We start from the raw sequence: 12,068 nt of genomic DNA, 5'->3' as shown, positions 1-12,068 counted from the left end.
AAATCGGCGAACGGTGATGAACCTGTACCATAGATCATCGTCAGTACTTTTCATTTGCGTTTTCGTTACAACATTTAACTATGGAATTGTAAACATGAATTTTGTGCTGAATGGTCATAGACATGATCGTAGTAATATGGGAGACACAAAAATTTATCGGCGTCGCTCTAGCGAGCTACCGACCGGTGTATAATTTTCCCGAAACGTTGGATATCGAAAGTCCCTATTTCTATTCCTGTAATTTAAGATTAAGTTTCCCCTCGCGCTACGGAATGTACCGCGAGGCTGCGCGGGCGGCTCGTCGCGCTCGGGACTCTCCGTCTGCTCCGCGGCCGGAGCGCGCGGCGCGTCGGCGTCTCGTCAGGACCGTGCTGTCTCCCCGGGGGAGTGGTCGGCTGGCGGCGCGGCTTCAGTATTGGCCGCCGTGCGCGCGGAACCCGCCCTGGTACGTTGAGTCCTGCGACAGCAGCCCGTCCGGCTGCGACGGGCAGTCGGGCGCCGCCGACTCCTGGCTGAAGTCGGGCTGCGACGCGCCCTGCGACAGCGACAGCGGCGGCTGCTGCGACAGCGGCTCTTGCGACAGGCGCGGCGGGCGGCGGCGCGCGCGCGCTGCGGCGGCGACGGGCGCGCGGCCGCGGTGCGCGGCGAAGGCGGCGGCCGGGACGGGCGCGTGCAGCAGCGCGGCACGCGCGGGGCCCACGTAGGCCAGCGGGTCGCGCGGCGGCCGCGCGCGGTCGTACACCGAGCCGGGCACCATGGCCTCGCGCGCGTCGAACATGGACGTGGACATGAAGTGCGAGCCGGGGTTCTGCGCGTTCACCAGCTTCTTGGGCTTGGCGAACTGGATCGCCGACTCCTTGAGGTTGGACAGCGGGCCCTCGGTGAGCACGCGCCGCTCCTTGTAGAAGGCGAGCAGGTGGTTCCACAGCGGCTGCTTGCTGAGCACCTTGGGGTTGCCGACGACGATGAGGCCGTACTTGGCGCGCGTCAGCGCGACGTTCAGGCGGCGCGGATCGCTCAGGAAGCCGATGCCCTGGTGCTCGTTGGAGCGCACGCAGGACATGATGATGATGTCCTTCTCGCGTCCCTGGAAGGCGTCGACGCTGGCCACCTCGATCTCCTGGTAGAGCTTGGCATGCAGGCTGCCCTGGTACTGCATGTGCTGCACGAGGTACGAGCGTTGTCCCTCGTAAGGGGTTATGATCCCGATCTGTTCGGGGCGGACGCCGGCTTTCAGGAAGCGGGTCGTGAGCTTCTCCACGTTGGCGGCCTCCGTTCGATTCAGGTAAGAAGTTCCCGAGCCCGCGATCTCCTCCTGGCCCTGGGTGACGTAGAAGAACATCGGCCGATCCGGGCGCGGCCAGGGAAAGTCGATCTTGTGCAGCCGCCGCTCCTCGGCGCTTACGCCATTCTGGAGCGAGCCCTCGTAGAAGAAGTCGGACGGGAAGCGCGACAGCTCGGGGTGCATGCGGTACTGCACCTCGAGGCGGAAGGGGCGGATGCCGAGCACCACGAGGCGCTCGAACAGACTCTGGCTGAGGCCCGCCTTGGCCGCCTTCTTGCACATGACGACGGGCCCCAGCTGGCAGTGGTCGCCCACCAGGATAAGCTGGCGCGCGCCCAGCACCACGGGCACCATGCACTCGGGCTCGGTGGACTGCATGCCCTCGTCGATGAGGATGGACTGGAAGCGCATGCGCGCCACGCGCGGGTCGCCGGCGCCCACGCACGTGGTGCACACCACGTCGGCCGCGTCCAGCAGGCGGCGCTCGGCGGCGCGGCGCAGCGCGCGGTAGCGGCGCTCGTCGGCCGCCGACAGCTCGCCCGCCTCCTCCTTGAGGCGCGTGAGCTTGCGCAGCTCGCTGTCGGCCGAGCCCAGCGCGCGCGCCTGCTCGTGCAGCGCCAGGAACGACACCGACGACTCCATGGCCTCGCGCGACTTGGCGCACAGCCGCACCACCTTCAGCCCCGTGCGGTGGATCTTCTCCGTCAGCTGGTCCACGGCCGTGTTGGACGGCGCGCACACGAGCACCGGCCCGCCGTTCTGGCGCACGAGCTGGTACACGATAGTCGCAGAGGTGACGGTCTTGCCGGTGCCCGGAGGGCCTTGGATCAGTGACAGTGGACGCTGCAGGGCGTGTTTAACGGCATATACCTGGAAACGAATTATATTTTTGTAATTTCTGAATTCTTTCGGAAGTAATAAGTTAATACAGCCGTAAAATAAATAGCCTATTCGGGAGGTCGGTGTTCGAGTTATGTGCGTTTTAAGAAATTGAATATCACTTACTTTAACGGTGAAGGAAAACATCGTGAGGAAACCTGGATGCCTGGAGTATCCTCTATAATGTTCTCAAAGGACTCAAAGCAGTATGAAGTATGCCAATCAGCACTTAGCCAGCATGGTGGACTATGGCCATATGATGATGATGAAGTTAATGAAGTCATCAAATAGAAAAACATGTTACCTGCGACCGGTTGAGGTCGGGCAGGTTGGGCGCGCTGAAGTGCTTGGGCAGGTGCACGCGGAACAGCACCTCCTCCACCTCGTGGCCCAGCAGGCGCCGGTAGATGTAGCCCGAAACGGACGAGTCGTCCACCGCGAACTTGCGGAGCGCCAGTTGCATTCTGAAACAGTACACAAATAAGGATCCTTTGGTGCATATAACGAAAACTACGACGATAGATCGTTTTTAAAATGTTATAAATGAAGTTTTCTTCACTTTGCAACCCATAAACTTTGGAAAAGGCGTCGCTTTGACATTACCATAATGTGACTTGAGTGTATAAATAAAAAACAATAGACTAAATACCTGTCGAAAGACGTGCTCTTCCAAATGAAGTCCACGACGAAGTTGGAGGTGCAGTCGAGCGGCGCGCCGGCGCCGCTCTTCAGCTCCAGCCCCACATCGTCGCCGTAGTTGTCCGGCACCTTGATCACGTGGCCCACGCCCGACCACGCCTTGTGCAGCTCACCAACGTATCTGGAAACGGTTGTCAATATCAAATCTAATTTGTTTAGTGCAAACAGTGCAGATGTGCCGAAAACAATACAGGTACAGGCAAATTCTGCCTAATTAGCATGCAATATTTTATATTATAACTATGTACTTTTACATATTTTTGATCAAATTTGTCACGTTAAATGTCTGTTTCTCAATCTTAGGTCTGATCATCACTCCCCATCACTCATCATGTGTGATTGTGGTCAAGCATGAGCCTTTAGTTAATAACAAACTTCTTACCTCAGTCTTAACTCATCTCCATGCATAAGTTTCATGTCACTGTCAGTTTTGGCGAGAGTGAAATAGGCTATTGTTTTCTTGTTGAGCCCCACATCCCAGCGCACTTCAATCCCTTCCTGAGTTTGCGACTCCTTGAGTCTTTTGTCATAGTCCGCTTCCAATTTTACAAGTGGACCAAATATATTCTGATATTGGTATCCATCTTCGTATCTGTGAAGTCAAACAATTAACCTGTTGAATATGATCAAAAATTTAAATAAATAGTAAAATTCTTCAGTGCTTGAAGACCAAAGTCTTCGAACAGTGCATGTTGCGAGTGATGACATATGGATCCGAGACATGGTCGCTAATATGGGCCTCATAAGGAAGCTCAGAGTCACTCAGTGGGCGATGGAGAGAGCTATGCTTTGAGTTTCTCTACCTGATCAAATCAAAAATGAGGAGATCCGAAGGAGAACTAGAGTAATATAGCTCGACGGGTTGCGAAGCTGAAGTGGTAATGGGCAGGGTACATAGATCATAACTGATCACTCTTAGACTCTAACTTAGGTCTAGACTCACTGGACTCAAGACGAAAGAGGGCTCTTCTAATACACTACTACCTATTATTAAACAATAAGGTGGATAATCCGGACACATTGTCGCGGTGTGCGTTGGCGGTACGGTTGCCGGATAAACTACTCCGGTCATGTCGGAAGACGTGGCCTTTCTTCGCGCTAAAGTCGTTCCGCACGCGGTATGCTGAAAGTGCGCCAACTTTCCGCGCACTTTCCATGCTAAATGAGCTGATTGCTCAGCACCAGAGCCTAGACGTGTTCAATACAAATATAAATAAATTTATTTCATGTATAGATCACTAAGACTTATAAGAACCTTTGTGTATATTTTGTTCGAATAGTATAAGTTATTAGTCATAAGTCTGACTTGTAATGCGCTTTGGCACTAGCTGTAAGCATATCAAGCATCTATAATAAAATAAAATAAAATAAAATAAAATAAAATAAAATAAAATAAATAAAATAAAAATAAAACTGATAGACGTTGGGGTCCCAAGGAGCTGGAATGGCGACCTCGCACCGGAAGACGCAGTGTTGGAAGACCCCCCACTAGGTGGACGGACGACATCAGACGAGTTGCAGAGAGCTCCTAGATTCAGGTGACGCAAAACCGTGGCGTGTGGAAGTCCCTACAAGAGAGACCTATGTCCAGCAGTGGAAGTCTATCGGTTGATGATGATGAAATGAGATAAGAACAGTACCCATGTGCAGATATCCTCGCCACTGTCATCCAAGGGTGTAACATCAAGTGTAATTTAATAATTTAACCTTAAAAGAACTTGGTGTGGCTCTTCATCCACTCCAGGCTTCTCCAAATCTTGGAAAGTAGCATCAACATTGTCACGCCAGAGCTCTTCCAGGCGGCCGATCTGCTGAGGCGTCACCTGAAACATAACATATATAAAGTCAAAAACAACCTAATTTTACTATGGTTTCTATACTAACATTTGATTGAACCTATTTTAAAACTAATATTTTTTGTCGGGTCAACTATCTTACTGTCGTACACCCAACTACGTATTTTCAGAGCCCACTTCATCGAAGCGAGAACTCGTTGGTGGGTGAAGCCTAAAATAGTGCTCTTTCCATAGAATACATGACGGCAAAAATACGTTATCTGTGCGTGTCACCCTTTCGCTCTAAGCGCACCTCACGCCCGAGAGAAGCCAGGTGAATGAATTCTGCTTAAACTACAAGATTTTTTAGTCAAATACGAAAAGTGAAAATTTCGAATCGACATTCAGAATTATGCCTATTTTTGGCAAAATAAATCACTTTCTTACATATAAAATTGTTTTAGGGCATAGATAATGGAGAGATATGTCGATATATAGCATAGTTATGGATCTAGAACAACAAAGAATAGAATAATTGGCGTAAAACGTTTGTATGGAGAAGCGGGTAAGAAGGGCCCACAAGTTTTATAAAATAAAGCAGAAAAAAAAAAACATTTTTGTACCTGTCTGGCTCTCATTTGCTCAGCCTCTGAAGGAACTTTAACAAGCCATGACAAGAAAGCACGATCCGCTAAAAATAAAAACCATTAATTAATTTTAAAAGTCAGGCAATGCTGTGGGACACCCCAACAAAAGTGAAGATGAGGTTAGTTTCAAATAAAACCAAATTAAATTTCAAAACTCACAATAGCTGCAGCTTTTGTTGTCACAACTTTTGTCTAAAAACCTGGTCTGAGGTCATAGCTTTATAGGGTACTAGCTGATACCCGCGACTTCGTCTGCGTGGAATTAGGTTTTTAAAAATCCCGTGGGAACCCTTTTGTTTTCCGTGATAAAAAGTAGTCTATGTCACTCTGCAGGTCTTTATCTATACCCATATAAAAAATCACGTCAATCCGTTGCACCGTTGCTACGTGATTGAAGGACAAACCAATAAACCAATAGACCAACAAACATACACACATTCGCATTTATAATGAGGGTACTGATTGCAAAATACAGTAAAAAAGTGGTTCAGTAGTTTTTGAGGAAACCAGAAACACAAAACTTACTATTGACTCAGAACTTGCTAACCTGAGATCACAGTCTTATGATAATACTAGCTAATGCTCGCGACTTCATCCGCGTGGACTTTTTAAATTTCAAACCCCTTTTTCACCCTAAGGGGGTGAAAAAGGGGTTGCGTGCTGTAATATACATACAATCAGTTAAATTTTAATTATTGTTTTAACTTTATTTAACCAAACTAGCTTATGCTCGCGACTTCGTCCGCGTGGACTACACAAATTTCAAACCCCTATTTCACCCCCTCAGGGGCTGAATTTTCAAAAATCCTTTCTTAGCGGATGCCTACGTCATGATAGCTATCTGCATGCCAAATTTCAGCCCGATCCATCCAGTAGTTTGGGCTGTGCGTTGATGGATCAATCAGTCAGTCAGTCACCTTTTCCTTTTATATACCTAAGATTAAGATTATTGTTCCAACAGTTTTAAGGAAAATCAGTAACTTACAACCTCTCAACTCAAACAAAATCTTATTAAAATAAAAGCTAAAATGTGTGAAAGCTTACCAATTAAAGGTTTCCATTGCTCTTGATCCCAGTTCATGTCTTTCAGGGAACTTTGTGCAGCACATGGCTGGCTGAAATCACGAAAATAAAATCATTGCTAGTAATAATACTATTATCAACTTGTTGTCAAGTTTAATTGCATAATCAGAAATTTCCATTGGAATCAAGACTTACTAGAAAATATTAGTGGAACATATAAGAAATAGTTAGTACCTTGGTGCAGGAGTTGCCAGTGGCAGTGACATCGTCTCATCCATAGACCAAGTAAAGTTATTAGAAAACTGCAGATTGGCAAAGCCCATAATTTTGTTTAAATAAGTAAAGATAAATACGTATGTCTGTGTGTGTAATATATGCATGTGTGTTGTGGCACAGACTACTAAGACTGACATGGTTTTACCTTTGAGTAAACAACACCTATGTACAGTACGCGGCAGAAAATAATGTACATCGACCTTGAGGAGATAGTGGCGGTGGATTTGTAGAGCATTGTCTCTGTCGCTGAGACCGACAAAACGTCATATAGGTATGAGTGACAGGGACAACGCTCTACAAGGCCGAAAAGTCATTCTAAAGGCTGATGTACATTATTTTCTGCCACATACTGTACAAGCATACTTCAAAATATGGTAGCCGATTTGTCTATTGAAGTCATTGAGACCAAGTACTGTTAGTTATGGTTATGGATGTATTGTGGCATCTTTGAAAAAATACATACTTGTAAAAACAAGTTTTTATCATGGAGTGACTTGTATCTGGGATGATATTATGCTAAGATGTAGGTATAATTGAAAAAAGCCGGCCAAGTGCGAGTCAGGCTCGCGCAACGAGGGTTCCGTACTACAGTCGTATTTTTTCGACATTTTGCACGATAATTCAAAAACTATGATGCATAAAAATAAATAAAAATCTGTTTTAGAATGTACAGATGAAGTGTACCTTTCATATGATACCCCACTTGATATAGTCACTCATTTCGAAAGTTGAAAATACTAATTATTAGTTCATGACCACAATTTAATTTTTTTTAACCGACTTCAAAAAAAGGAGGAGGTTCTCAATTTTTTTTTTTTTTTTTTTTTTGTATGTTCCCCGATTACTCAAAAACGCCTGGACCGATTTTGAAAATTCTTTTTTTGTTTGAAAGGGTATACTTCAAAGTTGGTCCCATTTCAATTTGGTGAAGATCTGATGAACATCTTCGAAGATAGATACTGGAACTCCTCAACGGATAAGAGTAAATTGCTCGCGATCAGTGTAATAGCTTAGTAAACAGTAGATTTTTAACCAGTCATAGCATAATTCCATGGGGCCACTAAAAATTGTGAAATAAAAATTTTTACAAAAAAAATAAAAACCGACTTCGTTACATAAACACTAAAAATTGAAAAATAATTTAATTTATTACCGAATATAATTATGTATACAAGAGTTAATATAGTTCCATAATATTTTTTGGGGTCGGTGCCAATGAGGTGCCATTGTGGAGTCCCATAAAAATATGAAGTCTAGACGATTCGCGCAGCTAAAGCTAATTGGCACCGGCACCAAAAAATATTATTATGGAACTATATTAACTCTTGTATACATAATTATATTCGGTAATAAATTAAATTATTTTTCAATTTTTAGTGTTTATGTAACGAAGTCGGTTTTTATTTTTTTTGTAAAAATTTTTTGTGTGATCTAACCCTAAATTCACGGTTTTCAGATTTTTCCCCAAATATCAGCTATAAGATCTACCTACATGCCAAATTTCATTATTCTAGTTCAACGGGAAGTACCCTGTAGGTTTCTTGACAGACAGACAGACAACAAAGTGATCCTATAAGGGTTCCGTTTTTCCTTTTGAGGTACGGAACCCTAAAAAATACAATTTTTCAACTTACCGACAAAGAAGTACAACAACGGAGTCTGCTTTAGCAGGAATAAATCCGAGAACAAAAACATTGCGAGCCCCACACGAATAGCATTCAAGTAAGGTCTCTCCCAGTGGTCCATCACGGTGTAACGCTGCTTCCTTGTGCTTGGCTCTCACCAGGTGGTTAATGATATGGGACCCGGAGGTGTTGCCGCGTCCATTGCAAAACCTGTAACAGAGCAAGTGGTGGTAAGTGATAAAAGGTCTGAAATGCAAAACAAATTAGGGGACACAATCATAAGCCGCAGCTTGTGCACAGTCATTTGGAATGCAGCTTGCGAGATATCTTTCGGACGTCCGAGGGCTCAAGCCTCAAGGTAATGTCAGCGACTTACGTCTGACAGTTTGCACAGTTTAGTGTATTAACTAGATACCTATAAGTTGCGGGTGTCAGTCACGTCTGTCGGCCGCGTCCTATAATTTGTTTCCACCCTAAGATGGAGGTTAATCTAGAAGGGGTATGGTATTTATTAAACCCATTTTCATTGTGATCTGCAATCAGTCTGAGGACTTCTAGCAATTTACAGTCAAAATCTGTTATAACAGCATTGAAGGGACCACGATTATTAGGTCGCAAAAGCTGCTAGTTGTAATGACCAGTGTTAAGTCTTTCACTACAAGTAGCTGGGATTTATATTTTGGTCATTATAATCAAAATGTCATGTAAATGATGTTGTTTCAAACAGTTTTGACTGTAGTTGCAGAATGTTGTGTAAAGGAGGAGGTAGTCAGCATTCATATTATTTAACTGCCTATCAGGTAGTGAAGACAACTATGCATTTTCTTCATAGGCATTTTTGGCAGTCATCAATCAAGAGTGTGTTTAGATAGTGTATTTGGATGCAACAGAACGCATTCTTTCCATTGTTTTGCTAGCCCCTGAACTTCCTCGCTTGATAGTATGTGTAGGTTCTCGTCAAGTTCTTCATTTGTTATGCTTTGTACTATGCTGAACTGATACTATACCAACTGATACTATACTTTATACTCTTCTATTGGTTCTTTGAAAGATTACTATACAAAGTGGGATATCATATGATAGGGCTTAACCTGTACATTCTGAAATAGATTTTTTTATGCTTAATAGTTTTTGATTAATCATACAAAATGTCGAAAATATACGACTAGTATGGGACCTTCGGTGCGCGAGTCTGACTCACACTTGGCCGGTTTTTTTAAAAAGACGTAACTTAATGAACTAGGTCTGCCTTAGCACAAAAAAATCTAGGTGCAGTTTAACAGATGTTAAATCCCATACAACACATATTGTGTTGCAATTGTGTGTCAGTTTGATCTTTATGACAAATTCCTTAAACTTAGAAGGAAAAGGAAGTTTTCAACATTACAGAGTGTAATAAAACTTTTTACTGCCTTATCATTAATTAGCTGACGTATTTTCCTGTTTTAAACACATAAGGTGTGTAAATTACTTATTTAACTTTCAAATGTATGCAAAATATGTACTTACCACTTGTTACAGATATTGCACATTACGACCGTGGCGGGATCGTGAATGCCACAGTACTTGCATGCATGGTCAGGCAGTTCTTTGCTGCTGTACAGAGCCTCATCTTCTTCTTCAAATTGTAACTCTGCTATTGCATTAGCGACACTCGCAACTTTTGAACTCAGGTCTGTCCGCCCTAGACCATTTACCTAAAATTTAATGTCCGATAAGGTTAAATTCAAAACGTTTACAGCCTAATTAGGTTATGCAAACAAAACGTTTACTCACCTGGTTGACTGTGGTCAAACTGTGATCATGCTGGGACGCAGGTGTTTGGCTCTGAGATGGGATAGTGAAATCGGTGAATTCAAACTCAGACCCTTGAGTGTCAGCACCGATTAGATCAGCCTCTTCAGTCTCCAGGAATGTAAGCGTTTGAGAGCTCGGACCATACGCGTCGACACTCATATTGATGTAATATTTATTTAGGGTGAACGAAACGACAAAAATAGGTTAAATATTAAATAACACTGTCCATCAAATGATAATCCCATAACAATCGAACACAATTTTAACGATTTCCTATGAATGATGTTGACGATTAAGAAAAATAGCCATGTTAGCACATGGTTTGTTTCCGTTTACAATATTATTATTTTATGAATGATAAATGGCTAAATCAAAACGTGACAGTTAAAAGAACCAATTAAAATACACGATTAACTACATCTACCAATAGCGTGGCAGGAAACAGAAACCATAGACAATATAACTTTCTAGATTACAGCTACCGCAGACGTTTTACTTTTTATTTGTTGATATACATAACAACAAGTGAACTGGACTAGTGTACTAAACTTTGCTTAGTTAGTGGTGATGTGTAGAAGGCAAATTATAAAGCGTATTTTTTTAAATAATTTTACTACTCTGGATTTGGTATTTTTGAGATTTCCCCACTGAGACTCAAAAAACCGGCCAAGTGCGAGTCAGACTCGCGCACCGAGGCTTCCGTACTACAGTCGTATTATTTCGACATTTTACACGATAAATCAAAAACCATTAGGTATGCATAAAAATATGTTTTAGAATGTACAGGTAAAGCCTTTTCATAAGATATTCCCCCATGTTAATCTTACTATGAAAGTTGAAAATACTTCATGAACACATTTTAATTTTTTTTACCTACACCAGGAGGTAACCACAAATTCACGGTTTTCGGATTTTTCCCTTTACGTGTGCTATAATACCTACCTACCAGCCACTAAGTCAACGGGAAGTACCCTATAGGTAATAGGTTTATTGACAGACAGACAAACAGACAAAGAAGTGATACTATAAGGGTGAAAGTATGTCAGTCTGTCTGTCTGCTAGCTTTTCACGGCCCATCCGTTCAACCGATTTTGTTCAAATTTTGTACAGAGAGAGCTTGCATCCCGGGGAAGGACATAAACTACTTTTTATCCCGGAAAATCAAAGAGTTCCCACGGGATTTTTAAAAACTAAGTCCACGCGGACGAAGTCGCGGGTATCATCTAGTGTTCAATATTTTTTTTAGATATACTATCTATAACTTTTACTTTCAATATTTTTCGATAGGATGCAGGGACCACAAATCACAAAAAACGAATATCCATCCAACACGCCCCCAGCCCCCTTCCGGGACTTTTACTCAGTCGGTCGATTATTCCTTAATTACTTATACCATTTTCCGACTAAGTATACATATACTGTTAAGAATTTATCGTATTTTCGGTCCTAAATACGGTAGGTAACTGCCTGGTCTAATACGTGGTAGGTTTAACCAAAGTGATATCGCGGAAGCCACATGAATAATGAAATGAAATCGCGATTTCCGTTTTTTTGATCGCGGCCACTAGGACATTGGCAATCTTGACGACTCGCCTATTTTCGTCCTATTTGAAAAGTTGGCACTGATTTTAAAATATGGGTCGTCTATTAACATAGTTTACTATTCTGTAATAGCTCAGAATACATAATAGTATAGGTACCCTAGTGTAGGTATATATTTAAAGTTAAGTAAAATTGTATGGAGATGCCATTTTTAGGGTTCCGTGCCCTAAGGGTGCCAACGGGGGCCTGCGCTGCCCGTACTTTGTCCGTCCGTCTGTCTGTCAGTGGGCTGGATCTCGTAAATCTCTATTATACCTATAGAAATACAAAGAGATCGTTAATAGAAATAGAAAACAGAATAGGTAAATTTTCCCATCCTATGGCTTAGAATAGGTGCCGAAAATATAAAATTATATTTTAAACGTATGCCCCCATCTGTAAAAAGCATTCTCGTTTAATTTATTAAGCAACTTGGCGCCATGCCAAAGATCAATACAAATACAGATTCATAACTCTATTT

The 12,068-nt window shown here is 43.4% G+C and overlaps 1 protein-coding gene across 1 annotated transcript; it reads right to left on the bottom strand.

Annotated features, from left to right (window-relative positions):
• Positions 1-265: 265 nt before the first annotated feature.
• On the bottom strand, positions 266-10,362 carry Upf1 (Upf1 RNA helicase). Its single transcript, XM_034977485.2, has 10 exons — positions 9,986-10,362; positions 9,719-9,906; positions 8,219-8,419; positions 6,330-6,400; positions 5,262-5,329; positions 4,571-4,686; positions 3,246-3,455; positions 2,814-2,984; positions 2,469-2,628; positions 266-2,155 (listed from the first exon to the last, which is right to left on the bottom strand). The coding sequence occupies exons 1-10, from the start codon at positions 10,163-10,165 to the stop codon at positions 410-412; spliced, it is 3,111 nt and encodes a 1,036-aa protein (XP_034833376.1). The 5' UTR covers positions 10,166-10,362; the 3' UTR covers positions 266-409.
• Positions 10,363-12,068: the final 1,706 nt, after the last annotated feature.

This window comes from Maniola hyperantus, chromosome 17 (assembly GCF_902806685.2).
Source record: "Maniola hyperantus chromosome 17, iAphHyp1.2, whole genome shotgun sequence".
Taxonomy (NCBI): domain Eukaryota; kingdom Metazoa; phylum Arthropoda; class Insecta; order Lepidoptera; family Nymphalidae; genus Maniola; species Maniola hyperantus.
The sequence above is the reverse complement of the archived record's forward strand: the minus strand, read 5'-3'. Positions and strand labels throughout refer to the sequence as shown.

Excerpts from the sequence above, each read along its gene's own strand:
- Upf1 (XM_034977485.2), bottom strand. The coding sequence starts at position 10,165 with ATGAGTGTCGACGCGTATGGTCCGAGCTCTCAAACGCTTACATTCCTG. Across the intron at positions 8,420-9,718 it reads TGCAATATCTGTAACAAGTG|GTTTTGCAATGGACGCGGCA; the intron begins GTAAGTACATAT and ends GCTCTGTTACAG. Across the intron at positions 5,330-6,329 it reads GCAATGGAAACCTTTAATTG|CGGATCGTGCTTTCTTGTCA; the intron begins GTAAGCTTTCAC and ends TTTTATTTTTAG.